The 21,181-nt window shown below is 27.2% G+C and overlaps 3 protein-coding genes across 3 annotated transcripts; 1 reads left to right on the plus strand and 2 right to left on the minus strand.

Moving 5' to 3' along the window:
- Positions 1-168: 168 nt before the first annotated feature.
- Positions 169-4,145, minus strand: LOC112691053 (protein C12orf4 homolog). The gene is made up of 12 exons (XM_025565180.1): positions 3,962-4,145; positions 3,762-3,907; positions 3,513-3,697; positions 3,339-3,447; positions 2,000-2,118; positions 1,751-1,924; positions 1,536-1,657; positions 1,328-1,476; positions 1,153-1,270; positions 961-1,079; positions 538-663; positions 169-469 (listed from the first exon to the last, which is right to left on the minus strand). Exons 1-12 carry the CDS (start codon positions 4,143-4,145, stop codon positions 311-313), a joined length of 1,710 nt encoding a protein of 569 aa, XP_025420965.1. The 3' UTR covers positions 169-310.
- A 1,160-nt stretch (positions 4,146-5,305) lies between these two features.
- On the minus strand, positions 5,306-9,214 carry LOC112691059 (60S ribosomal protein L18a). The gene is made up of 4 exons (XM_025565190.1): positions 9,105-9,214; positions 8,748-8,927; positions 8,500-8,676; positions 5,306-5,515 (listed from the first exon to the last, which is right to left on the minus strand). Exons 1-4 carry the CDS (start codon positions 9,120-9,122, stop codon positions 5,354-5,356), a joined length of 537 nt encoding a protein of 178 aa, XP_025420975.1. The 5' UTR covers positions 9,123-9,214; the 3' UTR covers positions 5,306-5,353.
- A 180-nt stretch (positions 9,215-9,394) lies between these two features.
- On the plus strand, positions 9,395-13,516 carry LOC112691061 (SH3 domain-containing protein 19-like). The gene is made up of 8 exons (XM_025565191.1): positions 9,395-9,662; positions 9,731-9,785; positions 9,850-9,982; positions 10,523-10,686; positions 10,749-11,013; positions 11,418-11,501; positions 11,563-11,766; positions 13,343-13,516. Exons 1-8 carry the CDS (start codon positions 9,629-9,631, stop codon positions 13,460-13,462), a joined length of 1,059 nt encoding a protein of 352 aa, XP_025420976.1. The 5' UTR covers positions 9,395-9,628; the 3' UTR covers positions 13,463-13,516.
- Positions 13,517-21,181: the final 7,665 nt, after the last annotated feature.

Below are 21,181 nucleotides of genomic sequence, written 5' to 3' on the forward strand. Positions count from 1 at the left end.
AAATAGTACTGTTACATTATAACCATAGCTTACATTAAATATAAATCTGTGTTATAACTATAAACTAATTTATAATAATATTTTCATATTTGTATTTTTATTTAAATCCAAAATTAAAAAATTTAGTAATAAAGTAAAATAATATATTAACAATAATATAATAGGTTATATAAGATTGCTATAAAACATGATAATTTTAATTTTAATAATATATTCCCAATGATATAGTTGTATTCGACACATAGACATATAGAAATAGTATTATTAACATATTAGTATTTTATAATTTGATCAATTTTTAGAGGATAAGTTACTTGGATGAAGAGTTTCTTTTATTTTTTGTATTTTTTTTGTTCTTAATTTGGGAATTAATTTCTGTTTCTGATGATTTGAACACAAGTGGAGTTGATACTCTAAATATGGTAGGAACCATTGTGGCTAATATTCCAAATACTTCTTCAGATATTCCCTGATAATATTATTTTATTTGATATTTTTTTATTTGTATATATTAATATTTTTTAGTTAACCACTTACTTTTGGAACTAAAAACTGAATAGTCTTCAACTCCGATCCACCTAATGATACGGACTCTATCATGAATCCTTTCACACACTTTAAAACTAATTCTGCCCGTTTCTGACACCAAGGAACTGTCATATCCTAAAAATAATAATTATTCAATCGATTTAGTTTTTTAATATAATTCTTAGGGTGACCATACACCTTGATTCAAATGGAATTGTGATTTTCAATTTAAAATTTATCATATTAACTAAATAAATAACAATAAATTATGCTTCATATATATTTTGTGTTCATTATAGGATGATTATTTTATAAGATTATTTAAAATTATATCGATTTTATACTTTGTAATCATATAGTTCAAAGAAAATAATAATTTTTTTATATTTTTATATGTTCACCCTAAGTAAAATAACCAGTATTCATAGTTACTTCAGTCATTTCATGTGTTAAAAATAATGGAATAGTTATCATAGTAATATCATATGAACAAGCCGTTTTTAAAATATTCCGTAATCCCAAGATTACAGGATGTCTTGAGTTGATATCACCTAAAACAGTTAATTATTATAAATATTATAGTACTCTTCTATAAACAAACAACTTTATCACTGAATAACAAACCTGATTTTAATGAGTCATCAATAACCATATGAAATACAAGGTGAACAGAAGCTAAATTTGAATGTTTTGTAATATAAACATCACCACATTGTAATAGTTTTGATTTATTTCGCCGAGCCTATAATTTGACTTGATATTAATTTAATACATACTTTCCTATAATTTACTAATTTACCTGCAACTCTGGAGATAAGAAATTACTAACAGGTCCCTTGTATTTACGATTTTCCACAGCTACTTTGAGATCTGACTTAATAATCTCTAATTGATCTTGTAAAGAATTAAAATGGAATTCTGTGCTACCTTCACAAATATCAAAAAACTCTGCAACAAAAATATGTCAGTATAGTATATCAAATATATAAATAGTATTTCCAAATTACCCTTTGCTAGTCCAGAGTAAAAATCTAAATTATTGGTATCAATGAATAAAATAAGACCTTTAAGATCTTGAGAATACAATTCAAGTACTGTTTGTAATCTTTGAGGATGATGCACAACTGTTCTATAAGAATATTTAATTTCATTGTACTTATTTAATATAACAATTAACTTTGACACATTAAATTTTTTCTATTGATTTTATAAAACTACATACCCGTTTTCATGTAATGTCAATCTTAACAGATTTAAAGTATCTGCTGACATAATACGAATATTATGGGTGGATTTCATTTGTGACCCAAGATGTATAGTAAAGCTTTCTTCCATATCATATAATGACATATTTGAAATAGTAAATCCATTTGCAACAACTCCAACTGGTGAATTCCTACATAAATTTATTATTCTAAATATATATATAAATCCTTACAAAAAAAAAAGAAAAAAATCCTATTATTTTCACCCAATAGGAGAATATAATCCATCAACTCCTTGCATTTCTTCTACAGATTTCATAACCCATTCTCTATACCCGGTTCGCTGTTCTTGTTTTAAAGTATCCAATCTACTATTCCATTTACCCTAATATAAATTAATAAAAAAAATAGATTTCAAACAACTAGAAATAAATAATAATGTAAAATATACATATTATATTTGCATTTAATAACAATTTAGTTTTGGATGTTTTCTTAGTCAATAATTATTTAAATAGAGAATTTAATTTTATAATTGTACCTATTGTTCATTATTGGACTGAAACTTTGAATTTTACCATTATACTTCTGATAATAATTTTCATTCTATTATATTTTCTAAAATAAATTGAATGTCCTGAAGAGAACATTCTTGGTGAAAAAAAATCCATTTTACACTATAAATGATTGATCATTTTTATTTAATACTGAATCCTGATTTAATAATCTTATTTCAATTTCCTATTATAAGTCATGGCCTAATCTTGATAATTCAATGACAGTTAGATAAATAGTGTCATGAATCAGATACAAAACATTAGTATGAAGAAACAAGATAATTTAAAAAAAAATCAGATAGTTTTGTAATATTATAATTACAATAGACCTATATGATTTTAGTATATTAATGATTAATAATAATAATCCAAATCTTCTAAAAATAATTTATTTTAACTCAGTAAATGGCTGAAAAATACTATTTGTACAATCAGAGGTAATGTAATGGAGACTACTGACTCACGACCAATTGGGTAATAATATCTACCAGATTTTGACTATAGTCTGTAGGGTTCTCCTGATAAATAGCAAAATAATGAACGCTATTATACTATTAAAATATATGAAATTTTATGTAATAAAATTAAAATGTTGATAGTCAACATCATAAAAATTCATTCTGCCACTAGATAGAGCCCAATATACCAATAATAAATGTAAAATACAACTAAAATTTTATGAAGTTAACATAAACTACCAACATTTTGATTAAGTTAAAATAAGTTTATAATTTCTGGTATGCATAATCTAAATAATATATGGAATATTTCTACTTTATAGGGCACCTTAAATTTTGAAATTTTTTTTTTTGTCTTATGTATTTTTCATTACTGAATTTGATGATGCAAACAAAAATTAGCGCTCATTATTAGTTTTATAGTTATAGTCATTTAAAGTTAACAGTTTGGTTTAAATAGCCTATGTTACATAATTTTTTAAGATTGTATTGTGGAACAATGAGTAACGTGGCTCTACCATATAGAGAGGAGGGCACTATATTATATAGAATACTAAAGTAAATTTTACAAAATAAAATAATTTATTTACTTGAATTAATGTTTGATCATCAAAATGCTTTAGTGCTAAAGCATTGATATCTTCTTCTGTACTATAATTATTTAATCCATCCATAGCATAATTCATTTCTTCAGTTTGACTACATAAAAATGATTATGTACATTAAAATTAAACTAATAAAATCTATCTAAAATATAATTATACGTTTTTGTTAAAGATTTAACTTGTCTAGATTTTCTACACATAATATCTTGAACTGCTTGAGCATAGCCATACTCTATGTGTAGTATTGCATCTAAAGAAGGTCCTGAATGAGCCAACTTGTGAAAAGCAGAAGCAAACAACTGATCATTACTTGGTCCTTTATTATCAGTAAATGAGAAGGTTTCCTAAATAATATTAAATTAAATACAAATTAAACTAATGTAATATAATAAAAAATTTATACCTTACCTCTTTAAATGCTTTTTCCCAGTATTTAACAATGTCTTCTACTTCTATAGTTTCATTTTTAATACAGTCTATTGCTTCAACTGTTTGACGGTTGTAAACTTCAATTGAACTTTTGTCTATGAATTTTTGTAATTCACTAGAAAGTTCTAGAAATGGAATGTCATTAATAATATTGTATTGACATAATATAATATATTTACCTTCTATGACATATAATGGCAAGTTAAATCCGTTTATAATTCTATGACTTAGTTCATTTACACTGCCTTCAAAAGGTATATCGACAGGTACTTCAATTATATAACTTTCAGGAATCTTAAGCGTAGCAAATGTATAACGGAAAGTTTCCTGATATTTTTTATCATAGTCTTTGGTTCCATTCATTATAATGATCAAGAATGCAAATGTTCTTTATAAATTCATATTTTTATTTATAAATAAAAATTTACTTCAGAAGTTGGTTAAATCTTTTAAAAGTGTTATCAACTATCATACCAAATAATGTTTATTTACTTATCACATTTAATGATATTATGTTATCATAAAGATAAGAATTGAAACCTTGCCCAATTTTATTCATTGCACAAGCTGGACTATTAATTTATACTTCCTACATATATAGATTAAATATATTATATATTTAATCTATTCTACATATACATTAATAGTTAGTACTTGATTAATAATCAAAAACATTTCATACCAATGTAATCATGGTTTTAAAATTCAACATGCATGACTTTATAATAACTCGAATATTAAGCTGTTTCTTAAATATTGTTTCATCAAGTACTAACAAAATAATGTTCAGGTCAAGAGGATTGTAATTCTTTTAATTAAGTACAGTATGTTAGGGGCAAAGTCAATAGCTCAAATTCTCCAAATATGTATGATCAAACCAACCTTTGTTAAACCTATATTACTACACAAATCAAAATTAATTTAGTTTACAGCAAGATAGACCTATTTAATGTTATATATTTAATTAACACATTAATTAACAGTTGATTTCAAATAACTGAAGAATTATTAACTTGGAATAAAATCAATTTATCTAAGTGCAAAAATTAAAATATAATACTTATGTACTTAACACAAAAAAGAAAAATCGATTATTTATTAATAAACAACTCACCAAATATATCAAAAAAAAAAAAATCTTTCATAATCTTTAAATAACAAAAGTATTTTTCAAGTTTTTCTATGACTTTAGAAAACCATGGCAATGGAGATAAAATACTAAATTCACAGTTTCAAAAAACATAATAGTTGTTTAATTTTATTTTATTTAATACGATTATGTGAAACTTCATTTAATGTAGTTAATGTTTAAGTAATTTTCAGATATCACCATTCATAACAAATTTTTATTTACCAATGAACATTTAACTTTAAGTAGTACCAAAAACTCAACATTTTTAATTTTTTTTCCATTCTTCAAATTTCAAAATAATCATAAAAATGAACATCAAATCAACTTATCTAATTCATATAAAAATAACCATCCAAAATAACAAAATGCAAAATAAAATAAAGTATAAAAATTTAATTGTTTTAATTTTTATTCAGAAAAATCAAATATAATATCCATTTTACAAGAAACTGGTTGTCGGGCGTCGAATAGAGAAAGTGTTATAACGACGACGTTTTCCTTCAACACGGTGAGGTAGAGGGAAACGGATGTCACTGTCGTGAAATTGTTTAACATGTGGTCTTCTGGTGTTCTTAGCCTTCACAACTTCCACTTTAATAATCTGAAAAATAAATAAATTTGCATTTTTTAAATTTATTACAAATTTCGAAATCAGCAGTATTCTATTAATTTTATAATAAAATAATTACTAAGCTCAATAGTTTTGATACATGTTATAGAAATCCCAATATTTTAAGTTAATTTTAGTTGGTAAATATGGACTAGGAGTAAGGAATCTAAGAGGCAACACCCTTATAGAATTTTGCACAAAACATAAATTATCAATAACAAATACACACTTCCAACATCATAAGAGAAGACTTTACACTTGAAAAGCTTCCGGTGATACAAAGCGGTCACAAATAGACTACAAACTGGTTAGGGAAAGATTTAGAAATCAAGTGAAAGATAGTAGGAGCTACCCAGGTGCAGATATAGACAATGACCATAATCTCATAATGATGCACTGTAATCTCAAGTTTAAGAAATTACGAAAAACAGCAAAGAAATCTCTCCAAGTGATGAACTTCAGAAATGAGGCCACCAGGGAAATATATAGGGAGAAAACAAACAAAGCTATAAGAGAGTTTCAACATAATACAAGAAATCAACGATGTGGATAATAGATGGGAAAACATAATACAGTGCCTATTAAAGCCAGTAGAAGAGGTATTGGGAGAAAGGAAAACAGCTGCTAGGAAAGAATGGATAATTGACAACATAGTAAAAATGATAAATGAAAGAAGGAAATATAAGAATTCAACCGATCAACGAAGCAGGGAAAAATACAGAAGTCTAAGAAATGCAATTAACAGAGAATGTAGGAAAAGCAAGGAGGCATTTTTGGATAGTATTTGTACAAAAGTTAATATACAGCTAAAATCAGGGAAATAGACAATGTATATGAAATAGTAAAAACTTTTTTCGGAAACAGAAAAATAAAATTGACAAGTATGAAAGGGAAAAGTGGCATGATTCTGTTTGAAGAATCGGAAATAACAAATCAATGGAAAGAATTGCTGAAACACCTATATGGAGAGGAAGAAGATTCAAACATACAATTAGAAGAAGTAGATCGATTAAACACAGTAGGTGAAGATTGAACCATAATGAGGGAGGAATTCGAAAAAGCTTTTAATGAGTTAAGGGATAAGAAGGTTATAGGAGTAGACGAAATACCAGCAGAATTTATAAAAAACAGTAGAAAAAATGTCATGAACATACATATGAACTAGTCTATAGAATCTATGAAACTGGGAAAATACCCCAAAATTTTACAAAATGCAGAATAGAGCCATACCCAAAAAGGCAAGAACAAATACATGTGAACAGTATAGAACATTGAGTTTGCTTCTCATGCTTCAAAAATTCTTACACGTATTGTGTTGAGACGAATAGAAAACACTGAAGACAGCCAAAGACCAGTTTGGCTTTAGGAGGCAAAGAGCCACAAGGGAAGCTATACTTGCACTAAGACAAGTTATTGAGAAACAAAATAGGAAAAGCAAACCAACTTTCATAGCTTTTATAGACTTAGAGAAAACCTTTGATAACGTAAAATGGAAAACATTATTTCAGATTTTGAAGAAATCAGGAATTGCAAGCTCAGATCGAAGAATAATTAAAAGTCTCTACAAGAACGAGACAGGAGTAATACGCTATAGAGATAGTCAGGAATCAACAGAAATTAAGAAAGACGAAAGGTAGGGATACTCCTTATTCCCATGTTTATTTAACTTTTATATACAAGGAGCCGTTAACCAAGTGAATTAATATATGCAGGAATAAAGATTCAAGATGAAAAAGTAGATGTGCTTCGGTTTGCGGATGACATAGTGGTGTTAGCGGAGAGTGAAGAATTACAAAATATTCTAACGGTCATGAATATTATATTCAAAGATGAATATAATATGAAAATAATTAAGTCAAAAACTAAAGTCCTCGTCTGTAATCGAAATGAAGTAGCTAAGCCAGTGTAGTGAGCCGGTCTGATCAGAACTGACTCAATACGTTTTATGACGAAGTCACATATACATTAAGTTACATTTCCTACACCATGTACAACTAGCTATAGCAGATATATTTACTAATTGACAAATAACTACAACATTGTATAGTCATACACATTATAATCATTATGTATAAAATAACAATATTTTCATATTTTTCTGTCTTCTACATTTAAGATTATGATTGTTCACAATTAGGAATCTAACACGTTTTATTTGACTAAAACTAAGTACTTTTTGAACATTCTACCAATCAACCTAATTATGCAAAAATATTTCTGAAAACTGATTTGAATTTGTCATTATGTTAACTTGAAATCAGTCAAAAGATGAGGGTTTTGTTTAATTTTTAACTGTTTGTTACAGATCTCCTAAAAGGACTTTTAATAAGTTACTCTACAAGTTAGTATGCATAGATCAGAAACTGACAGAAATAAGGTTACCAGCAAATCAAAAATTCCAATTAACAATGTATATATGTAATAACTGAATAATTATAGCAATAAATATAAATGAAGATTTTAAATTTGAAATCATTTTTTAGTTTAGAAATAAATTAATGCAATTTAAATAATAAAATTTTTAAGTCAGCCGAACTACTTATAAATTACTTACTAACCCCAAATTAATATTAATGAATACAAATAAAATGTAGAACATTTAAAACAATGAATAAACTTAAATATGAAAAAAATTAGAACTCCAAAAAGTTGTATAAGCAGGTGATACATTTTATAAAAAAAATGTTATTTACTTAAAGTTTAAATGTACTTATCTATAAAATAATAATCAGTTAATTTAATCTTCATTGAAATTTACCCACTTTAATACATTGACATTAAGTAATTAGTTTAATAATTATAGTAATAAGTTTTAGGTGTAAAGTTTATACTGAAGATATAGTATTAATATTTAATCACGTTAAACTTTAAATACAAATAATATCAACACATTTAATAATTGAAAATCTCTAGATAGGTTAAGTTAAATATAATTAAATTTTTAAATTATTAGGTTAAATAAAATTCAATTTTACCTGGATAGCATGAGCCCTAGCTCTATGTCTTGCACCCATATCCCTATAACATTTAGTAACAGCACTTGCAACAGTGGTATCTCTGTATTCGCGGTACATGTTGTGAGTACCAGATCTCGAATCATAACGTAACCACACTCCAAAATTTTTAATTTTTGTTGGCGATTTGTCAGTAACCTATGAAATCAAATAACACAATTAAGTTTCAGAAAAAAAAAAAGGGAGACTGTGAGTAAATAATTACATACCTCTTTCAAAGATACAATTTCTCCTGTGCTCTTTTTGAACTTCTTAAGTTGTCTTAAAAAATACCAAAAACGAGATTTAGCAACAATGCGATCTGGAGCAAATATCCTCATTTTATATAAAGGTGTAGTCTTTTCTTTTTCAGTCGGCAGTTTGCGACCGATGACTTCATATTCCTTCAACTACAAACAAATACAATAAATTACAATGAAAGTTCTGGATGAAATCTAACTCCATTGCCACATGTCATGTGATATGAAGTAGTTAATAACATGTCTCGCTTCCATTTTTATACTATAATCTATTCATAATTTGAGGTCGATAACAGTAATAATAATTTAGACGTTGAGAATACTTACATCTCCCTTGGCTCTCATTTTGAATTTAAGAAAATCCTTTAACTTTAAACGAAAAAAGCACCTACCAATTGAACAATTTAATAAAATGAAAGAATACCAAACATAACCTATAAACGAATACTTTAATCTTTAATTTTCATAAAACACAATCATCTCATGGAGAAATAAAAAAGAACTGACCACATGCCATGAAAAAATTATTATATTTCACATTTGTCAAATGGTTATACTGAGTGTTCAAAACTAACACATAGTTATTATTACTAATTCTTTTATTATTATTATTCATATTCACTTTTCAAGATAAGAACTTGGTGAATATTTGTATACGACAATGCAAGTTATGTATTTCTACCAAATATAATACATATCATTAGCCAAAACATTCGTAATGTGTTGGCAGATAGTGATTGAAAAAAAATATCTGTTTCGAAGGTCGTGACGTTAAACATGTTCTGCTATGTTTCTTCGAAACGAAATACGTCTGCTTAGATTTTGAAAAATAAAATAAATATAGTTACAAGATGGCTAATTGGACTGCTTTCACTTCCGGCAATTGTATGTTTGAAATTTATATTAATATAATATAATTTTTCGTATTACTCATAAAGTTTTACGCATTTCAGCACCTAAGGTCCCAAATCGTCCTGCTCCTCCGCCACCAAAATCAAATAAATCTTTGTAAGTAAAAAATATATAATATAATAGTATAATAAAAAAATTAATTTTTATTGCATGTTATTAGAAATCAATCAAGATTAGCAAAAGTTTTATCTTTTAATCAGTCAAAATCTCAGGGTAGTTTACAACAACAAGTTAAAAAGAAACCTCCTCCTAGACCACCTCCACCTAAGTTTGTGCTACCGCCTAAGAGTCAAGTAATATATAACAATTTGTTTATTTGTTTTACAATATTACATAAACTTAATAAATATGTTTTTGTCTTGTTTTATAAATTTTCATTAAAAAAAAAGTGTCAGAAATACACTAGATAATAATTTATTTCAATTAAAATTTTTTTTTTTCTTAAAAATTTTTTATTTATAATATTATTAAATAATAATACTAATACAATATTTGTTTTTATTCTTGAGTTATTTTTTAAATACAATTTTTTTTTCAAAATAAAGGTAAAACTATTTGTATGTTATTAATAGATAAACTATAACAATGAGGCAGAATATCCCACATCAAATTAATGTATTCTTATAATGAAAACAACTATTAAATTATATTATTAATTATTATTAATTATTATTATATAATGATCAATACAAAAATGTCCATTATAGGTTACTGTCAATTGTTTGGTATATTATTTTTAAAATTTCAATTTTAACAATACTATCAATCTTAATGGTACTTTAAAAAATGTGTTGTTATTTTAACCATTAAATAATAAAATATGTATAATATAGGGAAAAGCTGGTTTATCATCTTTAATTGGACTTAAAACTAAGCACACTGTCCCAACTCCTTCTTGGGTTGGAAAGACAAATGAAATTCATAAATCAAGTACTACTCAAGTTGGTTGTCTCATAGATCTTAGTTCACCTCAAACATCTCCTACGTCTACTCATAAGTTTGTATTACATTAAATTAAATAAATCATATTTTACTAGTAAAGAACACTTTTTTTCTTAGATCTAGTAGTGATGGAAATAGTGTAGATAGCTTCAACAGTGATTTTAGTATGTGGAAAGATTCTCAAGCTGAAAGCAGTGGCTTTGAAGATGATTTTGATTTATTAAGTTCCAATGGAGATATGGATTATTTTAAAAAGCCTTTTTCACAAATAAAAACTGAAAATTCATTACCACCACCATCACTACCACCACCAATGTTACCACCAGATGCCTTAAATGTATTATTAAATGGCCCTAAATTACCTCCAAGACCTAATAATATGGTGAGATAAATAAAAGGAAAATTCTATTAAACATAACATTTAATAATGAATACATAGTTAAATTTTAACTTTTCCATCATTAATTTTATTAACGTAAATATAAACAAATATAATATAATTAATCTTATATTTTTAATATTATTGCATAATTTTTTAACTATGATTGTCTACTATAATTTTTTATTCAGTATTAATTTAGAAAAAGAAAAATTATATTTGTTTACATGCTATTAAATTTTTTAATATATAATTTGAAGTATAATGACTAAAATCAAAAATAATGAAAAAAAGTGATCTTAATCAAAGCTTAATAATATTTTTTACAAATATTTTTATGACAAATAACATTATTTAATTTAATTTTTACAATATTTTTTAATTACAAATATATATTTTTATTTTAGGAAAATAATTTATCAAAGTCACAGTCAAAATGTACTGCTCTATTTGATTATACATCGGATCATTTTGAAGATCTAGTTTTTACGGTAATAATTTTAACCAATTATTAGTTATTCTCAATATTTAATTTAAATGTTTATATTTCAGAAAGGTGATCAAATTTACATTACACGAAAAGTAAATGATGAATGGTTAGAAGGTACATTAAATGAGCGTACTGGAATGTTTCCCATTAGTTATGTGGAAATAACCGAATCATTACCCAAAGAATCTTCATTTAATGAAGAAATTCGTAAAGTAATCGCTGTATTTGCATTTAAACCGGAATGTTGGGAAGACCTCAGTATTGAAGTAATTATTAAAACTAATGAGTAATATTCAGATCTTAATACAGTAAAACTTCTAAGTAGTGAACACTCCACCAAAATTTTGTCCACTATTCAGAGAGGGTACATTTTTGAAATTCATAAGGGGTAAATTTGTGAAAACAAAAAATATGCACTGTGTTAAATAAAATTAAAGTTTTATTATTTAATGTTTTAATGATATAATAATGTATATATATGTAATAATAAAAACAATTCAGATTGTACATACTCATTTAACAAAAATGAATAGGTACTTACTTAAATTAAATTAAATTTGGGGGGAATAAATTGATTAGCTTAGTTTGTTTACAATTATACTGTCTCTGTACAATTGCCAAAGTTATATTAAAAAAAGAAAATATTCCTGCTTTCTACCTCTATTGACAATATGAAACAACCTACATCCTTTATATTGGGCAAAGCGTCCTGTAATTGTGTAATGAAAAATATTTTTTGTTCCTCAAACTCTTTTTTTTTTTTTTCTTCATTGTTATTCTTATGGACCTCATCAAGCTCATTAGGATCAATAATCATTTTCATCATTAGATTGTCCTATCAAACTATCCTGTCCAATATAACATAGCAATTTTACTTCAATATTGCTGTTAAATAGTATGATGGGTGATATATGTTCTTTGTTAATTTTTGATTCAGTATTAATTATTTGTTCATCGTATTGACTGTCTTGGTGACTAAAACCTTACTGCAAAAAGCACTATCTTACAGTTTCAGACTTAAGGTGGGCTTGATTAGAAGCTACCCAATACACAGCGTCCAAAACATTTATAACACTAGAATCACCAGTATCTAAATAAGTAACAGCTTTATTTAACAGTTGCTTATAATAGTGCTTTTTAAATAGTTGAAATTTTCTCTGATCTTTAATTAACAAATTCATTATCGTTATACTAGTAGGAGTACATTTTTCTATTATCATTTTGTCATTATTTTTAAACTATAATCAAAATAGCTATTTGCTATTTATATGGTTTCTCATTAAAAAGTAATTAAAATGTCCCCATTCCCAAAGAATTGTCCGTTATTGGGAGATGTCTGTTAGGGAAGATTTCACTATATTCTTCTTAGTTTCAGCCTTTAAGACTATATTGCTAACCATAAATCTTTCCATCTTTTCCTAACTTCTGCTGCTTCTCTCCATGTAATTTCTAGTTGTATTTTTTTTATATCTTTCTTCATGCTGTCTTCCCATCTAGCTTAAGTCTACCTAGAGATCTTTTCTCCATAGATTCTTCTGTCATCTGTTTAACTATAGCTCCCTGTTTGCACCATGCATAGTCTGCCTATATTAGACTTTTGTCAATCTCCTTAATAGTATTTAGTTTTTGAAAAAGCCCTTAGAGTTCTTCATTATGTAGTTTTCTCCGTTTATTGATTTTATTATCGAAAACTGGACTACACATTTTCCTTAGGACATTTTTTTCAAATATCATTAATCTCAATTCTTCTGATTTGCTTTTTAAACGCCCATGTTTTACTATATTATGGTTATTATTGTATTATTATGTATTTATTGTGTATTATTTATTTTCTGTTTACAGGAAGGTGATGAAATTCAAGTATTACGAAAAATCAATGAAGATTGGTTGTATGGTGAGTGTAATGGGTCTAGAGGTCAATTTCCATCAAATTTTGTCACTGAACTTCCTGATGACTTATAAAAAGTATATTGTGATATTAAAATATAATTACCAAAATATATTATGTATTAAATTACTTTATTTTTGTTTTATATACTTGAAAATAAAATGTTATCATTAAAATTATATATAGTAAATTAGTAACTATTACAAAGAAGAAACAAAATCAAAATAACTTGTAGCTAATTTAATCGAACAATCATTTTTTGCTCAATTTATAAAAGAAACTTGGTATTATGTTAATTAATAAATGTGTCAATAAAATATAAGTTCATTGTTCAACATTTATTTAACGTTGCATAATATGTTTTATCAATATTTTTTATATTGTTATGATTGATATTTGGATTATATTAATTTTGTCCATTTACCAAATGCCATTATTATTTATACTTATTACTTTTTTTACATTTAAATGTATTATTATAAATATTATTATTTTAAGTAGTTATGTTATACAGTTTTGATGAACTTACTCATATGATTTAATAAATTCTTATATTTATGAATATTATTTTTGTATACTCTTTTATATTAATTAATGTCTTTCATATTTGTAATAATTTAAATACATTTGTTTTATACATTTCAAATTGTTTGTTAATAAATAATGAATGGCTAAATTATATGAAGCTGATACTGAGAATTCTGGACTTTTGCTGTTTTAAAATATCACAATAATCCCTCGAACCGTCAATATGTAATCCTTTGAGATTTCCCTGATGCTAGTCTCAATACCATATTTGTAATATTTGAGTACACTACGTCTATCAGTAATTTTAGTTATTAGTACAGTTGACTAAGAAGGATGTATTTGTAGGGTTCAATAAGCACCATGTATGTACTAAAACATTACAATCTATAATATTGATTTAAATCCATTTGGTTTCGAATACTATTATTATCTTGTGTAAAAATATGTATGTTGGAATTATACAGGGATACATTTGGTAATTGTATTCTACTGACACATTTAATAATGTAAAAAAAATTACACTTACCTATAAATATAAAATAATTACATAATTATCTAGGTCTTGATGTATAACACTAAATTTTTTTAAAGTTATTTTAAATTTATATTATATAAGAAATAATATTTAATAAATATTTCGTAGTTTTACATTAAAAGTAAATATTCAAATATAATTAACATTACTTACAATATTATGAATTTTGATATGTAACACAATATAATAAGTTTTAAAATACATTTTTAATTAAATTGTACACAGTTGTTAAACATTTTTCATAAAGATAAATAAAAAAAATTTGTCGGTCGAAAAATATTTAAAAAGGCCACAATATTTAAATATCAGGCCCAACGACGTATCCATGGGGGAGAGTGACGGCATAACGTGGGATTTATTAAAGCAGCTGTTTCATGACTAAAATGGGTTGAATAGGTAGTGTTGTGTGACTGAAAAGTTTAATACATAATTTGCATATTTGACTTAAAATATTACTATCTATTATTTTGTTTGGCAATGTTAATTGTAATATTTATGTACCTACAAGTGTAATTGAATTATGAATTATGACTTGGATTGGGTAAGTACTCGATACACATAACTGCTTCAGTGAAAAATAAACTTCACACAATCACTGGTGGGGGGATAGTAGTTTTTACCCAAAAAATATTGATGTTAGACTTTCATTTTGTTATTAAGCTTTCATACGGTTTGGCAACCAAACTTCGGTTCAAAATGAAGTGTCTCCATCCTAAATGTATAAAAGATGTCGGGCCAAGACCCGACTTCAATATACCTAAGTTTCGGTGTCACTCATTTTTATAGTACCAATATGTTGCACATAATCAATATTTTTACTATAAATAAGCATATTGATGTTGGAGAAAGAAATAATGGTTTATGACATTAGTGTACTATTTACAAGAAATGCTGTTTTGAAAATTAACAAAACAATAACTGTTCATTCTTGATTCGTTTGTAAATTTTATTTTCATTGACTGAATTCAAATAATTTAAAAACTTTAACTCTATATTATAAGCTTTATACGCTTAACTTTATAAATTCTACCATAAAAAATATAATAATAAGAATAATAATAGACAATTTTTGCCAACATACTAAATGAAAAATAAAAAATACTTTATCAATAGCCGTTGTTGGCCGTATCAGCAGACGCAATAATTCGTCCACGACAACAGCAAAGGCTTTTGCAATTTTTACGATGACACTAGTAGCGTTTTGGACTGACCAGTGGTGCGATGGTTATGGCTAGTGGTACCGAAACTGCAGCCGATGATGATATACATTGGTGCAAATAGGGAGGATTAGACTACCAAGTTACTGCCAAACCTCTCCAAATTAAGTATTAAGTCATTTATAAGAAATATAATGACTTTTTTTTATCAATGAGAGAGCTTGAATTCTTTTAAAAAAATTGAGCTATTCGCGCCTATGGTGATATGGTTAGTGGTTTCCCAACAATGGCAAGCGGCGCTTTAAAAAAATATTCATCGCGGCGGTAATCATCGGCCGAATCCATCTTTAAAAAACGACCGAAAGCAGCCAGCAGTCCGCCGTAACTGCCAGCAACAGTAGATTTTAGTCAACAATTAAGGCGGTGGTACGAAAACCGTTCAGAATAACTTGTGTGAAAAACATAGTCATTTGATCACTACCGGCCACGATCTCGGCAAGATAAATCGCTCGAGACAATCACCAGCGGTGGTCCGTTTTGACCATTTGATCAAGTGGCTGAACATTAATCACGAATCCAACGAGATGGTCAACAATTGTAGCGTAATTTGAGGAAGGAAACTCATGCATTTGCTACAGTCTAGAGTTTAGTTATTTTGAAGTCAGCACATCATCAAAATGTAAAAAAGTATTGTATTAAGTTATTAGCAGCATGTTGTAAATCAGAAAATCCTACAAAAAAAAAAAAAAAAAAGATTGTAAAAGATCGTTTGGTAGAACATCGTGGCTAGTCAATCTCAAAAAATGGTTTGACAAAACCTCTGTAGAATTATTCCGAAATGCTGCTAACAAATTTTGTATATCAATGATGTTCCCCAACATTCGAAACCAATCGACATATTAAAAAAAATAAATCAAAAAATGAGACGTGTACTCAGGCGCGGATCTAGAACTCAAATTGGGGGGGGTCATTTTTTCAAAAGTAAAAAAAAAGATAATACGCGATTACAAAATAATAAAAGTAATTTATTAATTCAAATTAGAATGTTATGAATATATGAAATTGTTAATTTTTAAAATGAAATAACAAAATGTAATCTTCTTTGTTTTATTTTTCCAAATATAGAAATAATATTAATAACATTTACGTGTATATTTTTGTGAATATTGAACAAAGCGTTCCTTTTCCATGTTTAAACGAAGCCATGAAACCTTAAGCCTTAAAACGCCTAAGAGTAGAGAATGATCGCATGTATAGTATTTTTTAACATGTTATTAGAACCTAAATTAGCGATTAGCGGTGCTATAGCAAGTATATGGTATAATATTATATAAACATACTGGTAACGGATTGGGAGTAACCGAATTAGTTCCCGTTTGAAAAAGGTATTTTATTTGATATAGCCGAATTGGTTCCCGCTTGTGTACAGGTTAGGCGAGCCACTGCATTGAGAACAAAAAACAAAATTTTAAAAGCTATATGTATGACATATAGACATAATTATTATATCGATAAGATAGAGTATAGAAATATGATAGATATTATATAGATTACTAGATATTAACAAACAGGAAAAAAATAACAAATAATTGGAAAATTGTATGACTGAGTACATTAATGAGAAGATTACGAGAATTGAATATTTAAAGAAAGTTAGCTTCAAATTTGCAAATCAATGGTTTTAGAATATATTTATTATATTTTATTATTTGTATTTCGTACACCTAAGTGATGACTAGTCGACTTCCAAATCAATGATTTAAAATTGAATATTTTTATCATTTTTTTTTTTTTTTAACATACATTAACGCATATTAACCAAGCCTGCTTTAAAGTTGACAGTCCTAAGTCTGTAAAATTGAAAAGGAAAACGTGCGTAGTTAAACGGAAACCAATTCGGCTATACCTAATAAAATACCCTTTTTAGACGAGAACCAATTCAGTACCAGCCAACGGATTGACAGTAATCTTATCTAAGATAAGTTATATTATATAAGTTATCTTTCCGTCGAAGGTCGAACACTCAAAAATTTCCGCAGATTTACTATTATATTTATATTTATTCGCCAACAAAATTATAGTCTATCATTAAGTTTATAATTACTATTAATATTCTTAGTTGGATGGAAATTATGATTTTATGAACAAGTGGTTATGTAGTTTAAATGTACATAAATGTAATATGTTGTATAACATTTTTATTGCAAGAAAAAATCTAATTGAAAAAAAATTAAAAACGCATTTTATGCATATTTTAATTTTTAAATAATCAAGAAGGATCTAATCTTGATTTGTTTTTCTGGTGGGGGTCATGACCCCCATGACCCTCCCCCTGGATCCGCGCCTGCGTGTACTATACGGATTTTTATGTACAATATACAAATCATTATATTTTTGGACTCGTTTCAAGTCCTTCTCCCCTCACGTTAATCGGTACTTCAGTAAAATGAGCCACCGAGTCGGTAAATTAATAAGAACATGCCGAATATTCTAAAAAAAACTGAAATTACGCCACTGACCATCAATAGTTGCTCAGTTCCAGGGCCGTCCGAGTAAGACCCACATTATGGTAAATCAGTCGGCGGGGGACCTTCAAAAATGTTCCTACTGTCTTGACTATCTTAACGATCGAGTTATTGAATTCTGCCAATTCCTTAGTGCCCACGATAATTGTAAATACAGTCACGCCCGGTTCTATTATGCACTCATATTTAACTAGCTAACATAGACGGTGTCAAATATTTAAGGATTCTATAAAAAAATAAAATATTCTATTCAATAGTTTTTAAACAATTATAAGTTTTGTATACACCTTCTAAGGTTATAATTTTTAGTCTAGACATTGGAATATTGGATATTGTTTTCAATCAGAAAATCTGACGTATTATAATTGTTATTGACATTATTTTTAATATATTTAAAAAAAACCACAATATCTAAATAATGAAATATATTGGAGGGGTTTCACCCAAAAAATATTGATATTAGAATTTAATTATGTTACTAAAATTTGATACGGTTTGACAGCCAAACTTTGACCTAATATAAAACCACTCCATTCATTACCTACATACATTTTTAAAATATGACTGCTATGTATGTGCATAAAAATGAAATTGAAGAAAATTAATCACAAAATATAAAGAAAAGGAAAAAAACTTAGCAAAAAATATGAAAACTAAATCGATGATTTGCCTAAACTATCATGGCGCAAATAAAATATGTAGCTGTGTAGAGTCTACCTGTAGATAACTCAACATTGGGATTTCTCGGATACCTACTTCAATAATTTCAAATTGGCATTTGATGAAATTAATAAAATTCTGAGGAGTAAGATAAATAGTAGGTAATAATAATGTCTTTTAAAACTAGAATACATGATTTTGTCTTATTATAGAGAAATAACAATAACAATATTCATTTAAATTACAATTATGTTCCGTCTAATGAGTAATTGATTGTACTTTGTTATCATCTAAATCAAGTTGTCTCTGGGCATCTAGGCACTCTTTCTCATTATTGTTCAGTATTTTATAGTTAAAATTAAAATTAAAATTACACGTGTAATTCTTTTAATTTAGTTTACGTTTTTTTTTTTTTTTTTTTGTTAGAAAAGGTAATATTTACTACATTGTCGAATTATGTGTTGCCGAATTCATACGTTCAACAGAAAAAAGTCCGCTTATTTCACAAAACATTCGTAACATACATATATGTAGGTATACTCATACGAGAACACTAAAGTGTACCATATTTTACTTATGAATATAATACATATTACAGTTACAGGCCGGTACACTCGACGCTGCAATGCCTGCAATGGGACAGCGTTTTGATTAATATTACGACGACGAATTGATAAAACGTTTTGCAAAACAATTCATCCATGAAGTGAACAGGCATATCATATTATGATGTAGGTATACATAAATATAAACTTGAGTATAAAAGCATACTACATATTAATACCTGATCGTTACGGCCGACGACCACGTACCATGGACCTCTGGACGTCCGAGACGGGTCGATTTTTTTTTTCTCAGTCCACGGAAACCGACGGTGATCAGTCGAAACTTTTTTTCATTCCATGTGCGCGGTTAATGGCCATGCGATATTTTTTACACCGGTGTAAAAAAAAACCATATCCGATTCAACAACGGAACCATGTACACATAATCAGAAGTGGAACTAGGAATTTTTACGCCCGAGGAAAACGTTAAGATTACGCCCTATCATAGACCAATAATCAAATACACTTCGCGACCATTTTTTTTTTAATAATTAACATACAATAATAAATATTGAGTTTTTAATCTAATAATAGTAATTAACATAGTTAAAAACATCAACTATCTAGTACCTAGTTAATAACACAAAAATTACACCCTTTAAAATTGTACGCCCGGGGACTTCCACCCCTGCATATAATGTAATATGCTAACAATGCCGTAACACGGTCTGTCCAGGGGTCCGGACCCCCCCCCCCGAAATTTTCAAAAGTAGAAGCATTTTATAGATGAATATAGTTTATTAACTATAAATTGTAATAAATAATAATGTTAGACCCCTCCCCCGAAATTTTTTTCCAGTTACGGCCTTGTATGCTAATAATATATATTTGTATACCTATACTGTGCACTGGCAATGACCACGAATTAAATTGCAACAAGATTATAAGTATAATATAAGTATTATATCAGTTTCAACCGTGGCAATGACCGAATGCAGACGCTGAGTAGGTACCTACGCATCAATAGTTTCCTTACGCTTTCGAGTGTCCCGTTAGGTAAGGTTAGTTTTTCCTCACACTGTCGTATTTTCCTATAATTATAATAGTTTATAATTGAAGTATTGTATTTGAAAATAGACACAAACTTTAAATAAATAAGTACCCACTATTATAATATATGATTTTTATTTAATAATTATTATAGAACTATATGTCCATATCTATGTATAATAATTAGTAGATATTTAATATTTTATTTTAAATAAAGGGTTGACAATTTTATATCGTATAACTAAACTTTTAAGTTTTAATTAATCAATTTATGTTTAATTTAGGAATAAAAATAGGTATTTGGTGTCCTACAGACCCATTTTCTTTATTGTACTCGTAATATAAATGTAAAATAATTTCACTTTGGTAGGGCCGGTAAAATTGTTCGATCCGGGCTGGGTCTGAGGAACCAGTCCAACCCTGAATATAGCCAATGAGTGATCACAACTTAGTCTTTTAAATTGTCTATTACAGAAAGTAGTATTTTTGTATTTTGAATTGGTTATAATAATTAAAATAAATTTGTCAATTTCCGTTTGTATTCACAATAAAGTGAATACCTGCAATGATATATAAAGTATTATCAAGACTTTAATTTAATTCATCTGTCAGGTATTTTAAATCTCATTTAAACGTTTCGTAGTTCGTACCGAAATTATTATTAACAGCCACTCAATACATGAAACTCGCAAACGTGGTTTGTTAATAGTTTCTATTATCTCGATGATTTATAATGTAATGCAGTAAACCGTCTTATTTTAATGACGTAGATGTGTAAATGATGTGTAAGCAC

Source organism: Sipha flava, unplaced genomic scaffold (assembly GCF_003268045.1).
Source record: "Sipha flava isolate LNK unplaced genomic scaffold, YSA_version1 553_pilon_pilon, whole genome shotgun sequence".
NCBI lineage: Eukaryota > Metazoa > Arthropoda > Insecta > Hemiptera > Aphididae > Sipha > Sipha flava.

What these genes read in the sequence shown, in the direction of transcription:
- LOC112691053 (XM_025565180.1), bottom strand. Translation starts at nt 4,145, where the DNA reads ATGAATGGAACCAAAGACTATGATAAAAAATATCAGGAAACTTTCCGT. An exon ending in TAACACATGAAATGACTGAA is followed by an intron (nt 664 to 960) that starts GTAACTATGAAT and finishes TATTATTTTTAG; the next exon opens with GATATGACAGTTCCTTGGTG. An exon ending in TTCAGTTTTTAGTTCCAAAA is followed by an intron (nt 470 to 537) that starts GTAAGTGGTTAA and finishes TAATATTATCAG; the next exon opens with GGAATATCTGAAGAAGTATT.
- LOC112691059 (XM_025565190.1), bottom strand. An exon ending in AAATTGTATCTTTGAAAGAG is followed by an intron (nt 8,677 to 8,747) that starts GTATGTAATTAT and finishes TTGATTTCATAG; the next exon opens with GTTACTGACAAATCGCCAAC. An exon ending in CTAGGGCTCATGCTATCCAG is followed by an intron (nt 5,516 to 8,499) that starts GTAAAATTGAAT and finishes TTTATTTTTCAG; the next exon opens with ATTATTAAAGTGGAAGTTGT.
- LOC112691061 (XM_025565191.1), top strand. Translation starts at nt 9,629, where the DNA reads ATGGCTAATTGGACTGCTTTCACTTCCGGCAATT. An exon ending in TCTCCTACGTCTACTCATAA is followed by an intron (nt 10,687 to 10,748) that starts GTTTGTATTACA and finishes TTTTTTTCTTAG; the next exon opens with ATCTAGTAGTGATGGAAATA. An exon ending in TTGAAGATCTAGTTTTTACG is followed by an intron (nt 11,502 to 11,562) that starts GTAATAATTTTA and finishes TTTATATTTCAG; the next exon opens with AAAGGTGATCAAATTTACAT.